Consider the following 17237-nt stretch of genomic DNA (forward strand, 5'->3'; position numbering starts at 1 on the left):
ACATATCTCATTCATGAGAAAATGCAACAAGAACATGTTTAAAACACCAACAAACATGATTTTTATTGGAGTGGGTCTTTATGCTATATGATTGTAGCTGTTCAGAAATCAATAAAGTTCGTTTTTGTAATCTGAACCCTGAAAACTTGTGGTAACAAGGATCGAAATTAATTTTAAAAATAAAAAAACTGATGCTTAAAGGGCAAAACAAGCATCTTCTTACAGTGAGTCATGATGAGCTGACTGGTGTTCATCCAAGAAAACCAGTGGGAGGATTTTGTACACGCCCACTTTTTGGGGAAGCGGAAGATGGGCATCTCTGTTTGCCGTAAACTGGTTCGCTTGGACGGTCGCAGCTCCGCCGCAGACATGTAACGCTGAGAGAAACCGCTATAAACATCGAGCCGACATGCATTAATGTGTCGGAGTAGCGACTGAAAGGTAGTGTTTCCATATTTCATGATGCTTAAGATTCGAAATAATTAGTCCTCTCCTGCTAGCAAACAGGTGGTGACCGCTGCAAAGTTCACGTGAAACGCGAAATCGCTAAATAATAATATGGAACCCGTTATTATTTCTACAGTAAACGCAATGAATTATAGTTGTGACGAAGTGTTGTTGCTGCTTGTTTCCATCCAGGTGCCGTCACGGTGCTTCCCCAGCCGGCGGCTCTGCTGCCATGGAGGTGGGGAGCCTCCCCATGGAGTTGTGGCGGGTTATCTTGGCCTATCTCCCCCTCCCTGACCTGGGCCGCTGCTGCCAGGTGTGCAGGGCTTGGCGGGAGCTCATCCTCTCCCTGGACAGCACCCGCTGGAGACAACTCTGCCTCGGCTGCTCCGAGTGTCGGCATCCCAACTGGCCCAGCCAGCCTCACCTGGAGCCCGCCTCGTGGAGAGAAGCCCTGAAGCAGCACGCCCTGGCCAGCCGAACCTGGACTCGAAATGTGCCAGAGCTCCAGTCCTCTGCCTGTCTTCACTTTTTCCGGCGACGCAAAGACCGTAAGGTCTGGCACGTCGGACCCGGTTGTGAATTTGAGAGCCTGCGTGGGGCTCTTGGGGTGACGGGACCCTATGACCGGGTTGTTCTTCATCCAGGGGTCTACGAGGAGCAGGCTGAGGTGGCGCTGAAGGTGCCCGTGGAGCTGGTTGGCCTGGGGCGGCTAGGTGAGGTGGCCCTCCTGGTGTGCATTGAGCAGCAGTGCCCCACTGCCAGACTGTGCAACCTGGTGTTTATGCCACCATGGTTCTCCACTGTTGTCTACAGGGTGAGGGACCAGCTTGTTTTTGCATTGTTTTTATGCAGTACATGCAAATGTATCACCAGAAGAAAAAAAAGAAAAAAAACAGGTCTTACTTTGCTAGAAAGAAAGAAAAATCCAGCACTAATAAACCAGAGGTTTGCAACCATCAACACTTAAAGAGCCACTCAGATCGATGTCTTACAGACCCCAAAGTCTTATTTAACCTTCTAGAAAAAACAATTTGTATTCATTTTAGTGTTACTATTATGATAACTGATAATAAACTGTTGTTTTTTTTTTTTGGCATAAATAAAACCCACACATAAAGACAAATACAATTTTCAAAGCATTGAACAGTTTATAACTTTTGACAGAGATTTACGTGACTTCCTTTCAAAAAAAGACACCCTGTGTCACATAAGTTTATTTCACTGCAGTAGTAGTACTGTAGTGAAATGTCAGCAGTGATTAAAAAAACAAAAAAAGATTTTTATTTTACTCTTTGTATTGCATCTCAGCTAGAAGTAGGTAAATCTAACAAAATAAAATTGAATCAGAGCTAGTTACTGTTTTTTTAACCATAAGACACACTTAAGATCCTTGAATTTGTTCAAAGATAAAACATATTTTTCGTGATCTGATGCGGCTTACTTGAGGTTGTGCTCACTAACCTTCAATTGATATTCTGTGGCACATGACAAAAATCAGTCAAAATGTTTTAGTTCAACTTGTGATACGTACTTCCCTTCAATTTTTTAAAATCTGTTAAATAAAGTTTGAGTTAATTTACTTTTGCAGTTACTTTGTTAAATTAAAAACGTTTTTTTCTTTAACTGTAGAGCCACAACGGAGGGATTAAAGAGCCTCATGTGGCTGTGGAGTTTCAGGTTGCAGACTCCTGACCTATTCTCTTTTCTTTTCTCCCTCAGACATCATGGGGTCATGTCCAGATGGATAATTGCAACTTTGAGGGTGCTCAGTTGCAAATTCGTGGCCCTGGAACCTGCCAGGCGCGTTTCTGCTCCTTCTCTCAAGGCAGCTCTCTCCACTTATTCAGTGTCTCTCTCAGTTTATTAGACAGCTGTGACTTCTCAGGAAGTGACACGGCTTCAGTGACCGTGGAAGGTCCCCCAGTGTCTGAGAGGAATTGGGCTTGTAAACACTTGGCTGCCCTGGCCAGGACGTTCCCATCTGGGTTTATTAGCTCTCCTAAAGCCCCTCGGGCCAGCTCCACTGGCGGTAACCCTGCAGGAGGCAATGCAAAGAAGGAGCCCGTGAGCACAGAGGAATGGAAAACAAGGATGGGTGGAGATGCGGGGTGTCATGGAACTGTTATCGAAGACGGCTGGAGTGATGGCGATTGCAGCGAAGGAGATGATGAGAAAAAAGATGGCAGGGGAGCCAACACTGCCAAAAAAATGTTTACACTGGATTACAAAATCCCATATGACCATCACGGTCTTGCTCACTTGTTAAAGCCTCTGGAAGATGGCACTCTGCCAGCCGCCTCGTCTCCTTCACCTCCACCTGTTACCCCAGAACCCCTCACCCTTCAAGAAGAGTTAGAGAGGGATCAAGAGGCGCAGATAATGGCTGCATCAATCCTTGGCTGCATTGTCAGACGCTGCCTCTTCAGGGACGGAAAGGGCGGTGTGCATTTGTCGAATTATGGACAAGGTCGACTGGAAGAAAATGTCTTTCGGGGGCTGAATTATGCTGTCCGCTGCATCCAGAACGCCACGGTAATTGTAGTCGATGCTGTTAACACATGTCAAGGAAGTGTTTCACTTCATGATTAATTCAGCAGCTTTTTTGTTACCTGAGCTGTTTTTCTTCCCTCCTTCAGATCGTAATGCTGAGAAATGAGGTGTGCGAGTGCTGTGCGTCAGGAGTGTTTCTCCGCTTGTCTGCTCAGGGCCTGATTGCAGAAAATAACATCCACTCCAACGGGGAGGCAGGGTTGGATATTCGAAAAGGAGCCAACCCAATCATTCTGGTAAATTTACAGGCATTTACAATTGCAGCTGGATTTATATTTGAATTGTGTTTAAACCAGTTTTGGGATTTGAATTTGGATGAGAGGGTTATCAAAGTCCTTTTCTTAAAGACCAACTCCGATGAAAATAATGTTTTTGGTGTTTTTAACATGTTCTTGTGGCATTTTTCTGATGATGGAGGACATATAATAGGAAAATTCAGCTCAAAATTACATTTCTGAGTTTGTATTTATTCAAATCCTTGTGAATCAGGAGCAGATGAAAAAAATGCCGTTTGAAAAACTGTATTTGTGGAGTAGAAATTACGCTGGGCCAGCAACAACCTCCCTGCTCTGCTCTACAGTATTCTGATGCATCGACTTGTAAACCTCTAGATCAGGGTTCACCAACCCTGTTGCGGTAGCGCACGAGGAACAGGGTTGGTGACCCCTGATCTAGATCCATGTACGTCTTCCCTTTCCTCGTCTGAGCTGGCATCTGGCTCAAAACTGTTCAGCTGGATAGCTCCAATTTTCCTCGCCTTTTCTGTTGCACTGGTAATGTTAGGTTGGGGATGTGAAGGGCTGTAAGCTACCAGGAGATTGTAAACAGATGGATGACCGGAAGTGAGGGCGGACTTACTCAGCACCAACGGTTCCGCCCGCAACTAAGAAATGCTCTGCAGAAGCAATGTTCTAAAAACACACAACACAGGTTTTTTAATTTAGGCTAAACTGTCATAATCATTATTAAAAGACCATTGGGTACGCTTTTACTATAGATCATAAGATGATCGGAGTGGTTTTTTTCTTTTTTCTCTTGTTACAGTGCAACAAAATTCACAGTGGTTTGCGCTCTGGGATCGTGGTTCTTGGCAACGGGAGAGGTTCGATTCGGAGCAACCTGATATATAACAACAAGGAAGCTGGAGTCTATATTCTCTTCAGTGGGAATCCTGTGGTGAGGTAGGTAGGATTTCATCAACAGGGATGTTCCAATCACATGGGGCTCATTCAACTTGTAGATGTTTTTTCTCGGTAGGGGCAAAAGACAAAGAATCTCAGATGTCAAATCAAACGCAGCATGCTTGTCAGCAGATTTTTTATACTTGCCATAAAAAAAGGGCAAATGTTTCATATGGAGGCATGTCGGAACCCTTTAAAGATTAAAGTAGGGAGGAAACGAATACGTTGCAGATCACACTGATTTTTGTCTCCCCCAAATCACTTGTCTCGTAGTGGTAATCACATCTTCCAAGGCCAGGCAGCTGGAATTGCCATCAATGAGAACGGCAGAGGGATGATCACGGGTGAGCAATTAGCATTGATCCACCTCGCGGTCCGTGTCCGCTCTTAGCATAACTAAATACGTCCTGGGTGTGAAACTTTTATTCCAGAAAATGTGATCAAGGAGAACCAGTGGGGAGGCGTGGACATCCGCAGGGGGGGCGACCCCATTTTGAGGAACAACTACATTTGTTATGGCTTCTCGGACGGTGTGGTTGTAGGAGAGCGAGGGCGTGGACTCATAGAGGGAAATCATGTCTACTGTGCGTCATTTCGTTATCAATAAACCAAAATGTAGCATAAAGAGTGTGTCTTTATGTAACTTCCTATTAACAATGTATTTTTGTGTGTATTTGCGTTGGTTTTTAAGGTAACAAAGGTTGCGGTGTTTGGGTGATGTCATCCAGCCTCCCACAGCTTTTGGGAAACTACATCATCCATAACTGCATGTATGGGCTGGCAGTGTTCTGTAGGAAGGACTCTGAGAACATGGAGTCCAGGGAGGGGAACTGGCCTGGACGGGAAGGAATTGGTGAGGCTGGAAATGGAGAAAGGCGAGGAGTAGAGGCGGAAGGCAGAGAAGCACACGAGAACTTTAACGAAGAGGGTGAACTCTTTGCTTGGGAGAGCGACTTGGACAGCGAGGATGGCGGGCACTCTGCTCGGCGCTCCATCAGCGTGGCTCTAGTTGAGAGCAACTGCCTGAGCTACAACGGAGGTATTAAACCGATTTTCTGTCTGAGACTGCACCGTCGTGGTCAGTCTCCCAACATCTTTGTCTTTTTGCAGCCGTCGGCCTGTATGTGAAGAGCAGCGAGGCCATGAATGTTTTTGCAAACCTCGTGAACAGCAACCGCGGCCCCGGAATCGCTGTGCTGCAGAGCAGTCAGCTGACACGACTCGTTACAAACTGCATCCTTGAAAATGATCGAGGTGGAGTCACAGTGGAAAAGGACTGCAGGGTGGAGCTCCGCGGTAATGGCATCTACGAAAACAGGGGCCATGGCGTCAGGTTCAGCGGCATTGGACAGATCGTGGAGAATGATGTAGTTGGTAACCATGGCAACGGGATCCAAGTCTCCGCAAGTGCTGACATAAAGGTAGACTTCCAGCCTTTTTTTTTTTTTTTTTCTTCACATTCACTGCTTATCGTACCTCTTTTTACAAATCCTGGGTTTTCTTTTTGTTTGCGTCTCCAGGTCATGCGTAACCGTGTACAGCCAGCTCAAGGCTGTGGCATCGCTCTCCTGGGGGCAGTCAAGGGTCTGATCCACGACAATATATTGTTTGAGGGCCACCCAGACTACAAAAAGAAATTGATTCATTTGGACTCTGGCAATGAGAGCTGCGTGTTGCACAACAATATCCTAAGACACAATAACAGGTGATGTGGTAAAAAATAAAGTGAAACCTATTGATGCAGATGAGCTTCAAACCACCTTAGCTCCAGAATTCCCTTATTTTAGCATCTGTTTGAAAACAAAAACGTGATTTTTTTTTTTTTTTTTTTCACAGCTGGAAATACATTCAGGCATCAAGGACATGCGTTAATTTAAAAAACTAAATATTCAGTATTCAATATTCAGTTTTTTACTTTAAAACCAAGATCAGTCTATTTAGAGATGATTCAGTCTGTACCAGGTAGCAGTTTTAACCCCTTAGTTTACCTTGTAGTTATCAATTTTATCCTGCAGGATGACAGTCTTTGATTTTGATGAATTTAATATTCCTGGTAATTCTTTGGCATGAAAAAGTTTGTAAATAGTGCAGTTAGAATTTCCAGTGCTGAAAAAAAATCCCCAAACCAACGTTTTTGTTAAGTTCTCTGTTGCATTTACAGTTGTACGTCGGCTCCATCCTGGGTTTTGGAAAACCCTCCTCCTCGCCCTGCAGCCAGCTCCCCATCTGGTATCTCCTCATCCCAGTTTCCATCACGACTTGGGCTCTCCATGACCACCAGAGTGGGGGCTACTGTGGAAAGCGGTTGCCACAGCGGCAGCATGTTTTGCTCTATCCTGTGAATGTTGGCAAGCTTTTACAAACCACTAGAATTTGGACTTTTTAGAGGTCAAGTCACATCTTATCTAATTTAATCACTGCATGGAATGAGTGACGTTTTCTGATTTTTGCAGAAAAACTCTAAAGAAGTCAATCCTTCTTGTTTTTTTTAGTAAATACCACTTCTTAAAAAATGATGGACTATTAGGAATATTAAGAACATTGTATACAAACCTTTTCCATTTTTTGGACATCCATTCCACTATGATTCATCTTCTCTTTTTCAGCATAAACTTTAAAGGATTGTAATCGCACATCTGGGACTCTCTGTTTAGGACGTGCACATTAAGAAACCCTAGCAGGAGTCAGACAGATACAGAGATGCCAGCTAAAGCTACACGACGGAGTAAAGCTGTCCCTTTTTTCTTTTGGGGACTTTTAAAGTCGGTGATTGTAGCTTTGAAAAGAACGTTTCAGAAATTTAAAACGTATATGCAAAAAGCAAATCCAAAATGAAGCTTCTGCCTCTTGCACAGAGCTGCTGTTTCCTGCTGAGTCTGTGGTTCACTTACTGACTTCTGTGACATTACGTTTCAGTGGGAAGTTGTCAAGTCATTCAAGACACTTTTGTGTTGCACAATGACAACCACAGGCTTGCTTGGTAACAACCAGACAAAGAAGGACAAAAATGTTCAGTGTGCAATATGTTCTGTCTACAATTAAAAAAAAAAAAATGTGCCTACATGTAAGGTGGTGGTTCTGTCATCTAGACGTTTACAACTTGGTTGCTTTTTTTCTATCTTCAAATGTACGAGTCAAATAATTTCATGTACAACTCAAATGATTTGATTTATTAAAGTATTTTGTAAACAAATACAGAGAGTTTTGTGTCTTTTTTCTCTCCACACATCCTACTTTGAATTTCAGTGCATTTTCTTGCGCTTCCGTCTCTCGACAAACTTATCGTATTTGATCAGAGGCAGAACAAGTGAGGCGTATCTGTGTTCGTCCTGTAGCTGTGCTTCATCTCCTTTACCGCGGGCTGGCTTGCTTATGGTTAAACCCATCGACTTTGCAATCTCCAGCATCCTGTAGGGAAACAAGAATCATTCTTTAGTGGCAGAACAACAATATTACCTTGTTAAAGACCCACTCCAATAAAATGTTTTTGGTGTTTTTAGCCCTAATCTTCTAAAAAAAAAAAAAAAAAACTGCACTCTAAGGACCGGCTCCTCCAAATCCAAAAAAACAGCGAGTGACATCAAGAAGTGAGGAACAGCCCCTTCCAGGAACAGTCTGTGCTGCCAGCACCGCCCCCAGGCTTACAGACACACCCACTTTCTCAGCGGAGCTAGTGGTAAACAGCAAAGCGCTTTCATTTTATGTACAGAATATGCATATCCATCTTTGCAAATGTTGGGACATGCTGCCAAGTCCGACCCTAGGTTGTCATAAAATGTGCGAAACCCACACAGAGAGAAAGGTGGTGCCTCAGAGAGAGTCGTCTTATGTTCGGGTTGGAAAATCAGTTGGTAAAATAACTAAGATGTTTTAAAGGGAGAGAATTTGGGGTTTTTGTACCTGGCCTCATTGATTTCCAGGTCACGGTGAAGCAGTGAGAGGTTAACAGTCATGTCACCCAAATGCAGCAACAGAGCCAGACTGTGAGCTGCTATTTTGGCCCGCATTGATGTCGACACAATGTTCTGGACCCTAAAAGGAGAACACAAAACACATTTGTCAGCTTTTTTTTTTTTTAAACCTTAACAAAAGAGGGGGTACTGTCGCATACACACCTGCCATTATTGTATGTCTCCACTGTAAATGTTCGGAGAATTTTACTTTGAATGACACGAGGACAACCTTCCTCAGTCCAAACTGCAAACAAAAACGGGTGGAATAGAAAAAGCATCATACATTACAAAACTTTAGGGGCAGGGCATTTTAACGTGTTGATCAGCGATATTTAGAATCTACTACTTCAATAACTGAGATTCCAAAATTCTGCTCACATTTGCGAGTGACAATCTTCTGATGGGCAAGTTTGATGAGGAGAGACAGGTAAAAAGCGCAGCGAGCAGTTTTCTCTCTAGGTTCACTTGCGGATGGCATGTTCTCCAGGTGCTTCATCACACACAGATTCCTTTGGTAAGAAATAGAGAAATATTTCAATTCAATAATAAGTAAATAAGGCTAATAAGACAAAAATGCTCTCTGCTACCATACCCTCTTTGGTCTTTCAACTTCTGCAGCTCCTCTTGGCTTAGTGCCGTCATCTTTTGACCGTTCGGCTCCAAAGCAGCAAATTCTACTGGACTCAGTACTGTTGAAGTCAAATTAAGGATGGAGAAAAGTGCTGCTTTTGCTCGAACTACATATGCATGTAATTTCCAATATCTGTTCAAATTGGGGGTGGGGGGGTAATGTTAAAAAGATACGCTCTTCAAAGGGGTAGACATCTTCTTTTTTGTCTGCATCTGCATTGCAGGGAGGTAGGTGTAACGACAGGGCTCCTTGAGACTCTGTTTCAGCTACTTCCTGTTGCAGAGCTAACAAGAAAAAAAGGGGGAAAAAAACATGTAGTAAAAAAAAAATGATGGCAAGTCCAGTATGAATTTGAGTTATATTTTCTTGTCTAGATTACTCCAAAAGGCTGAAAGCTTCACGCTTACCTTCCAGACCCTTGTTATCAATCACAGTGCTGGCAGCTTCAGCCACTGCATGATGCAGAGCATCACTGCCCACCTGGTTGAGCCTGCGAGAGCTCAGAGCTCGTTTCTGTTTATTCGTGCCAAAGGCCTCAATCAAGGAGTCAACCTTGAGAAAGAAAAAAAAAACATGACTTCACTGTGTGCTTGTTTGTTTCAAAAGAAAGCTTGTTTTTCTCATACCTTTTCCCTGTAGGACAGAGTGGTGTCCTGAGGCTTTGCATCATGTGTTGCCTCTCCTGGTGGAAATTAACTGGCATTACTAAATTGCCCTCCTTTAAAAATCGCTTGTTATTGTTTTGGGGATTGCATTTCTTTTACCTGGTATGACAGGTTGCATGTTGAATAGCTGAGCGCTGTGTATCTCCATCTGCATGGTTTCTTTATTCAAAACTCCAACATAATATCTGAAAATAATTGCATCACAAAACTCATTCGATAAGGATACGAAAGGTCTATATCAAATGTTAATGTATATAAAATGTAATGATAACAAACCTGCAAAGATTATTGCATTTCATTAAATCTTCTCCAAAATTCTGCCCGACATAAGACAACCTGTCTGATTCAGCAACCTAAATGGAACAGACAACTGTTACATATTTAATGAATGCGAATCTGTCATTTTTGTTTAATTATTATGGTATAATGTACGTGTGTGTGGTTGTAAATATATGGATATGCATCTCTTATAACATTTTTTATTTTACAATCAAAAAATGACAAACCATCTTAAGTTTGATAAACATATGAGTGGATTTGTATTTCTTCTTCAGTGTGATGTTATATTGATTGCTTGAAATATATCAATTCCATGCAAACTATGGTGTGTGCGAGCACGCATGCGCAATTTCTCACCACGATCCGCCTTATCTTTTTCCTCGGATTATTTTCTTCTATGTTCTTGAATGTGGCAAAATCCAGTTCCTCTGCATTGCTGGTGAAACCATTCGAAAATCGGACTGCAAAAAATACAGAGAATGGCGTGTTAATGTTGATTATGTGTGAGAATATTGCCTTGTAACTTTCACGTGTTCTGATTACTCCTGAAAAATGGAATAGTTTTATACACTTGAATGCAACACAGATAACTCAAATACTGACTGTATGCTCGCCTGCTTTAGAGATTATTGTTTCAAAAAGGCTGAGATGAGAATAATTACCTATGATCGCTTTGTCAGACTCCCTTTCCTCCTCGCAGCACACCATCCTGCACGAGGCGGCCATGATTGTTGTTGTGATCTGTGAAAGGAGCGAGAGGACTCACTCATCTGTATTTACGTAAAACGTAACGCTCAGTGAATTTGGTCAATGACGAATTTTTGTCTTTTCTTAAAGCTGTCTAAAAACATTTTTTTTCTAAATACACGTAAATATTATTCACAACACCTGTCTTAATAAAGTAGATATTTAAAACCATTTCGCTCAATAGTTTTCATCCTAGACACTTACGAACGACAGCGACACCCTGTGGTGAATCATTCAAACTGCTGCGCTTTACCTCAACGAGGTCATTTCAATCAAGGTGCAGCAGCGCCACCCTGTGAGTCTGGATGGGGAAAAAAAGCCGTCTGAATAAATGTTCGTATAGATTAAGCAAAACGTGCTGCTTGGTAAGCGCCGGAAACACACCAGATCATCGGTATTATGATATTGTTCTGAAGTTGTATCCTGCTCATCGGTCATCCTAAAGCTAACGACCATCGCAACTCCCTTCTTCTCGACAGTTGAACTACTACGCCGTTCAGACTGTATTGGAGAACTACGAGGAAGTGGCTTAGAGGAGATGTTATGAACACCGCAATGGAAGGGTTAGCCATAGGTAGCTGCACTTGAGGGGACATTTTGTGGGGGAAAGGGTGTCGGCGGAGACGATCTTTTGGGGAGACCTAATGCACCCGCTGGTGCTGCTATATAGCTAGAAGGAGTTGGCTAGCCGCGCGGCTGCTAACGAGACTCACTACTAGCCTCTTCACTTTTTTTCCCTGAATATTTTCTCAATTTTTTTCCTTCGGGGACACACTTTTTGGAAGACTTAAAGGTAATTTGTGCTATTTGACATTTTTAAAATCTAGTATATGTTATTTATTGTTTATAACCCACATGATTGTCCAGTTTAAACTTGCAAGCTATTCTTTAAGGTCTGTTTTGCAGTAACCGAATTCTCTATCATCAAGTTGCGATAAAAAAATATAAAGTTTGGGGAATTTAAAACGACTAATTACCCAAAGTTTTTGAATGTAATAAATGTTACAACACGGTTATCGCATAGTAAGATATTGAATTCTATTTTAGGCCACAGAATTCTATAAAATTAAATCAATTATTCTGAAAAAAAAATTAGCTAGCTTACTTAAATTTCCTTCTTTTGTGTGTGTTATATGTTGAGTCTTTGGAAACGCTTTTAACCAAAGTGACTCACTAGTTTATTACAATCCAAGGCAACGTGAGGTTAAGTGTTTCGCCCAAGGACACTTTTGACTGTGTAGTCTTGGATTTAAACCCCCAATCTACTGACCTTCAAATTCTTTCCTTAGTTATGTCTATGTTAAATAGTCAAAAGGAAGTCAAATGTGTGTGTTTTGCACTGATAATGACATATTGAAGTCAGCCCAAAAAGCCAGAATGTTTCTAAGACTTGTTGTCTTGTTGATTAACTTAACTTCACATTCTGAGTAACTTCACATTCTGAGTGGCTAAACACACCTGATGATCCAGGGAGCAGGGAGAGCTGGGAAACAGTCAAGGTGGTAGATCTGTTGGGCAGCCCCCTGTGAAATCATTGATGTCCACGTCCTTCTCACTTTTGTCTCCTTCTCCTCCTCCTTTGGACTGATTTGTCAGCAGAGCCATGGACTTCCCGGGACACTTTGAGCAGATATTCCAGCAGCTGAACTATCAGCGGCTGCACGGTCAGCTGTGCGACTGCATCATAGTGGTGGGCAGCCGACACTTCAAAGCCCACCGCTCTGTTCTTGCAGCCTGCAGCACCCACTTCAGAGCGCTCTTCACCGTCGCCGAGGGAGATGCTAGCATGAATATGATCCAGCTGGACAGCGAGGTTTGGACCTGAAGCGAGCACTGGCTCTGCTGTGAGTTAATATCATGATAACAAACTGCCTGTTTGCAGGTGGTCACGGCTGAGGCATTTGCTGCCCTGGTGGACATGATGTACACGTCGACGCTGATGCTGGGGGAGAGTAACGTCATGGATATCCTCCTCGCCGCCTCACATTTGCACCTCAACAATGTCGTAAAAGCCTGCAAGCACTACCTAACCACACGCACACTGCCTGTGTCGCCCTCCTCTGAGAGGCCGGCCCATCACCACTCTCAACAGGAGCAGCAAAGGCACAGGCAGCAGCAGGCGGACTTGGGAGGGAACCCAGCTTCAGCGGGTAACACAAGCCTCACAGGAAACGCTGCCACGTCGAAGGTGCAGCGCTCCTTCTTGCTGCAGCAGCTGGGGCTCAGCTTGGTGAGCTCCGCTTTAGGAGGAATGGAGGAAGGCGGCGTGAGCAACAGAGCGGTCGACCAGCGGGCCTCATTCCCAGTCCGTCGATTCCACAAACGAAAGCCGTCTCTAGCGCTGACAATTTCAGAGGAGAGACCCAGACAAAGGCAGCGGACCTCAGGGGGCGCCAACCTAGGTTTGTTGGAGGAAGACGGCGAAAATGCAGATCAGGATGAAGCAGCGCTTCATTCGCCGGACTCCCACAAACCGGGGGATGATTCTAAGCTAGGCGCCGGCATCACAGGGTTTGTAGCTGTGGCTCAAGATGACCCTCAGATGCCGAGTCAGTCAGACAGTGGACGCTCTGAAGGGGAGAACTCGGTGAGGATTCCAGGAGGAGTAAACAAGGAAGAGGACATGGGTGACCAGGATCAGCAGGCCAGCAGAGCCACTGTAAAAATAAAGTCAGGGAACGAGGAAGAGCAGGGGGAAGATGAAGAGCGGAAGGTAAAAAGGATGCACATAAAGTTTTTTTCTTATTAGTTTCCAGTTTTTCCTTTTTGGGGGGGATTTTAATGTTTCTACATAATATTCGTTTTTTTCCTTCGGTAAACAGCTCAACTTTCATCACAGTGGAAACATTTTTTAATTTTTTTTGTCAGGTGGTGGTCAAGCGAGAGGTTCTCAGCTCACCTGAGCCTGTAGACGAAAACAGCGATGTGACGTCCCAGGCTGAAGGCAGCGACCCGGCAGAGCCCGGCTGCCAGGAGGAAGAGGAGAAGGTGGAGCTGAGCCCAGAGGGCAGCGACCGCAGCTTCACCTCCGACCCCCAGCCCAGCTCCGAGTCTCTGCTCCATTCCAGTTCCCAGCTCCTCCTCAAGGGCAGCATGGGAGGAGGAATGGGTGTCACGGGGGGGTTTGGCAGTAACAATGGGCTGAGTAGCAGTTCTAATTTTAATATCTCGAACTTTCTCAGCTCTAAAGACTTCGGGAGAGGTGGGTCAGGGTTGGTTTCTGGAGAGGATGACCTTCCTAACACAACCACCGGGGAGGCAGTTGCTCATCGCTTCCTGATGAGACACGACGCTGCTGGGCCGTCTTCCTCCGCGTCGTCCTCTCTTATTCAGTCGGGCACGCTAAGTGGCGAGAGCAGAAACGGCTTTGGAGACAACCTGCAGCCAGATTCTCTATTCCTGCAGCCTCCTTATGAGAACTTAGGAGGCCTCAGAGGGAGCAGTGGGAGTGCTGGACGTGGAGGAGTGGATCCTTTTGCTCTGGACTTCCAGCGCTCCAGTTTAGGACTTCACTCCCTGGGGCGACCCTCAAGAGGGATGGGAAGTGCTTCCGCTTCCACCCTGAGTTATCCAAGCTACAGACGTATTGCTCCTAAAATGAACTCTGGCATAGGAGGTGAAGGAAGAGTCCAAGACCCGGCGTCACCTTCCTCCAACCTAACAAGTCCTCTGCTTCTGAACGAGAGTGGGGGTTATGAGATGAACGGCGGCCGGCCCACCTCCCTCCCGCCTCAGCTGACCCGGGCTTCAGCAGATGTCCTGTCAAAGTGCAAGAAGGCCCTTTCGGAGCACAACGTCTTGGTCGTGGAAGGGGCTCGAAAGTACGCCTGCAAGATCTGCTGCAAAACCTTCCTCACCCTGACCGACTGCAAGAAACACATTCGCGTTCACACGGGGGAAAAGCCCTACGCGTGCCTCAAGTGTGGCAAACGCTTCAGTCAGTCATCCCACCTGTACAAGCATTCCAAGACCACGTGTCTGCGCTGGCAGAACATGAACATGTCCAACTCCCTGCTGTAGAGCCCAAGAGGAACCGAAGAACACACTGAAATCCTAATCTCAGTCTCCTTCTCTTCCTACTATTTAAACATGTTATTGTTTGGGTTAGACCAGGGGTCTGCAACCTGCAGCTGCAGAGCCACATGCTGCTCTTGGAGCCCTCCGATGTGGCTCTCTGGGTAAAAAGATTCTAATTTTAAGAAGTTACTGTAAATGGAAAAATTTAGTAAGCAGTAAAGTAAATAAACTAACTCAAACTATATTATAAATTCAGCTCATTCACAGTTGAAGGACAGTACACATAACAAGAGAAAGTAAAACATTTGAACAGATTTTTGTGTATCTGCTGGAAGCACGGCCAGAGCTAAGACAGATTTTCTAGTTTGGAACAAATTCAAGGATTTTAAGTGGCCCTTATAGATTCGGTTACAGTCACTTAACTATTGTTAACAAATGGTAAAACAGACTGTTTTTTTAACTCACTGCTGACATTTCACTATACTACTACTACTGCATTGAGATGACCTTACGGCGACACCAGGTCTTATTTTGAAAGGAAGTCATGGGAACCTCTGTCAAAAGGTATAAACTAAAATAAAAGCAATTTTATTTTCGTTTTATTTATGCCAAAATAACTATAGTTAATTTATATTTATCATAAATAATAGCAACAATAACATAAATACAAATCTGAGTTTTATTGTTCTAAAGGGGGAAGTCAGACTTTGTGGCTCCTTCAGTGTTGAAGGTTGCAAACCCCTCAGTTGGACTAAAAAGTACTAAGATTAGGTCAAATCTCCTGTTGGATTACTGGATATGGTTTCTATAGTACATTTTGTTAAAGTGATGTATGCATTTGTAAAGCATGTACTTCCTCTGCATACTCCATGTGCCTTTTTCAGCGCACTTACTTTTATAAAGATGGTGGGAAAGTCATTTTGATTCGTTGTCAGGTATTTATTAGAAAACTAATAACATATGGTTTTGTTCTCAATGGTTAGAAATCTCCTGAACTGAAATGTTTAACCATCAGGTAATCTATGGGCTTCATGTTTGTCATTGTACTGTCTAAACTTGGCTAATAACCCTAAGAATTAGAATTTTTTATGTCGGGAGCAAAGTTACACGTGAAGTTTTTTTTTTCAGACATAGGTAAAGGTTGTCTGCAGGTTTTTAAAAACCTTTACCATGGCACCCTCATCCCCACTTGAGTCTTAAGTCGTCAAATGTTACTGAAAATGTTCCAGTTGTACTGATGGGGCCTCATGGAAACACATCAACAATGCTCTTGTTTTCTTTAAAAGTCCCGTAGTTTCTGTCACACGTTTTTAGGGAAAACTTTCTCAAATTTCTCCACGTTCCACCTTACAAATGTTCTTCACAAAAAAGTCCCAATAAATAAATCAAGAGAGCTTTGGAGTTCTATTAAAAAAAGAAACTAAAGCAGTTTTGCTGCTGTAATGTGAGTTTGAAAGCAAAAATCATCTGTAAATACACTTTTGCATGTCTTAGTTTGGTGTGTAATGTATACATTTTTTTTCAGATAAAAAAAAATTGGGCGTTCTGTAATTATGTGATGATTTTTAAAACAAGTCGTGACCTTATAAAACCAAAAAGTCCTTTGGTCACAGGTGCTCTATTTTTAATTTTTTGCTAACAAGGTAGTTTAGTTGGTGGGAAAACATTTTCCAATCATAAATCTTGTGCTTTCCTGGTCAGTCACTTTTTTTTATCTTTTTTACTTCCAAGTACACAGAACAACCCATCCAAAGATCCACCACCCTACCTGTTGACTTGGATGTTTCCTCCTTTGGATTGAGCCGATGCAGCTGATCCCGGTAATCAGCAGCAGCAGGGAGAGCAGGAAAACAGGCAGAATGGTAGATCTTAAGGGAGCAGGTTTCTGCCTTGTCTAAATGCGATTTATGTATAAAAGCCACTCCCCCTTCGTGGACAATCAATGCTGCAGAGCGTCCTCTCTATATCAGAGGAGATAGTGATAATATATGTATCACACTCAAATTTGAAAACTTTTACACTTTTTTTGTACAATTTATTTTCTTTTAATTTTTACTTTATTTATATAGAAGACTGGTGTATATGTAGCAGGATTTTTCATACTTCAAGTGAGAACTTATAATGAATAGTGTTATGCAAAAAGGTTATCAAAAGTTGCATTTTATTAATAACTACATGGACTGATCCGCCTGTTTGCTGTAAATAAAAGCAACTTCCCTGATCAACAGTTCATCTGAGAGCATTGCTCATGCAGCGTTGTCTTTCAGTGAAGCTGAATGAGAAAAAAGTCCTTATTACATGTTTGCCTTTCTGTAACTGTTTGATGTATTCTAACATCTGCCATAAGTGAAGTCATCACACTGTTTCTGTGCAGTAAATGTCTTATTTAGAAGAAGAAGAAAAAAACAGGATTCTGCTCTTATTTTGAAATTTGCTACCACTTGGTTTCTGGGTTTCATTGAGCGTAAATAGCATACTTGACTTGCAGAGAGAAATACAGTCTACATAGGTGAGGCTCTAAAATTATTTTTTATCTGAGAGGAACTTTTAAAGACTTTCATTCATAAATCTTGGTAAAGAGAACCCTTTAAAAAAAGACAGCAGCCTTGCATGCTAACTCAAATAAATGCTTAAATTGATTCTGCCTTATTTCTACCAGCTTCACAAGCAAACCTTTTGTTTTTATGCCAAAACTACATGATTTCCATTGTGTAACCATACGATGGTCTATGTGTACTGTTGAAGGCTCTGAAGATTGTAAAGT

The 17237-nt window shown here is 43.1% G+C and overlaps 3 protein-coding genes across 7 annotated transcripts; 2 read left to right on the top strand and 1 right to left on the bottom strand.

Moving 5' to 3' along the window:
• The first annotated feature begins 308 nt into the window (after positions 1-308).
• Positions 309-7371, top strand: fbxo10 (F-box protein 10). 2 transcript variants are annotated; one of them, XM_023956393.1, is made up of 11 exons: positions 309-441; positions 640-1264; positions 2170-2982; positions 3087-3236; positions 4045-4181; positions 4455-4525; positions 4613-4765; positions 4873-5220; positions 5292-5602; positions 5702-5886; positions 6343-7371. In XM_023956393.1, the coding sequence occupies exons 2-11, from the start codon at positions 680-682 to the stop codon at positions 6521-6523; spliced, it is 2934 nt and encodes a 977-aa protein (XP_023812161.1). In that variant the 5' UTR covers positions 309-441; positions 640-679; the 3' UTR covers positions 6524-7371. The 2 variants fall into 2 exon arrangements, with proteins under 2 accessions (XP_023812161.1, XP_023812164.1); XM_023956396.1 differs by lacking the exon at positions 309-441 and having other exon boundaries at positions 887-1003; positions 1095-1264.
• On the bottom strand, positions 7334-10855 carry polr1e (RNA polymerase I subunit E). Of its 2 annotated transcripts, XM_023956414.1 has the most exons (14): positions 10841-10855; positions 10710-10757; positions 10372-10450; positions 10067-10170; positions 9707-9783; positions 9530-9615; positions 9392-9447; positions 9173-9317; positions 8939-9049; positions 8727-8823; positions 8513-8643; positions 8297-8378; positions 8082-8213; positions 7334-7589 (listed from the first exon to the last, which is right to left on the bottom strand). In XM_023956414.1, the coding sequence occupies exons 3-14, from the start codon at positions 10433-10435 to the stop codon at positions 7424-7426; spliced, it is 1251 nt and encodes a 416-aa protein (XP_023812182.1). In that variant the 5' UTR covers positions 10436-10450; positions 10710-10757; positions 10841-10855; the 3' UTR covers positions 7334-7423. The 2 variants fall into 2 exon arrangements, with proteins under 2 accessions (XP_023812182.1, XP_004065777.2); XM_004065729.4 differs by lacking the exons at positions 10710-10757; positions 10841-10855 and adding an exon at positions 10661-10705.
• Positions 10710-16700, top strand: LOC101168920 (zinc finger and BTB domain-containing protein 5-like). Of its 3 annotated transcripts, XM_020702840.2 has the most exons (5): positions 10712-10821; positions 10936-11249; positions 12053-12269; positions 12339-13169; positions 13325-16700. In XM_020702840.2, exons 3-5 carry the CDS (start codon positions 12060-12062, stop codon positions 14474-14476), a joined length of 2193 nt encoding a protein of 730 aa, XP_020558499.1. In that variant the 5' UTR covers positions 10712-10821; positions 10936-11249; positions 12053-12059; the 3' UTR covers positions 14477-16700. The 3 variants fall into 3 exon arrangements, with proteins under 3 accessions (XP_011473070.1, XP_011473077.1, XP_020558499.1); XM_011474768.2 differs by having other exon boundaries at positions 10710-11249; XM_011474775.2 differs by having other exon boundaries at positions 10710-11249; positions 12056-12269.
• Positions 16701-17237: the final 537 nt, after the last annotated feature.

The sequence above is a fragment of the Oryzias latipes genome, chromosome 1, assembly GCF_002234675.1.
Source record: "Oryzias latipes chromosome 1, ASM223467v1".
Taxonomy (NCBI): Eukaryota; Metazoa; Chordata; class Actinopteri; order Beloniformes; family Adrianichthyidae; genus Oryzias; species Oryzias latipes.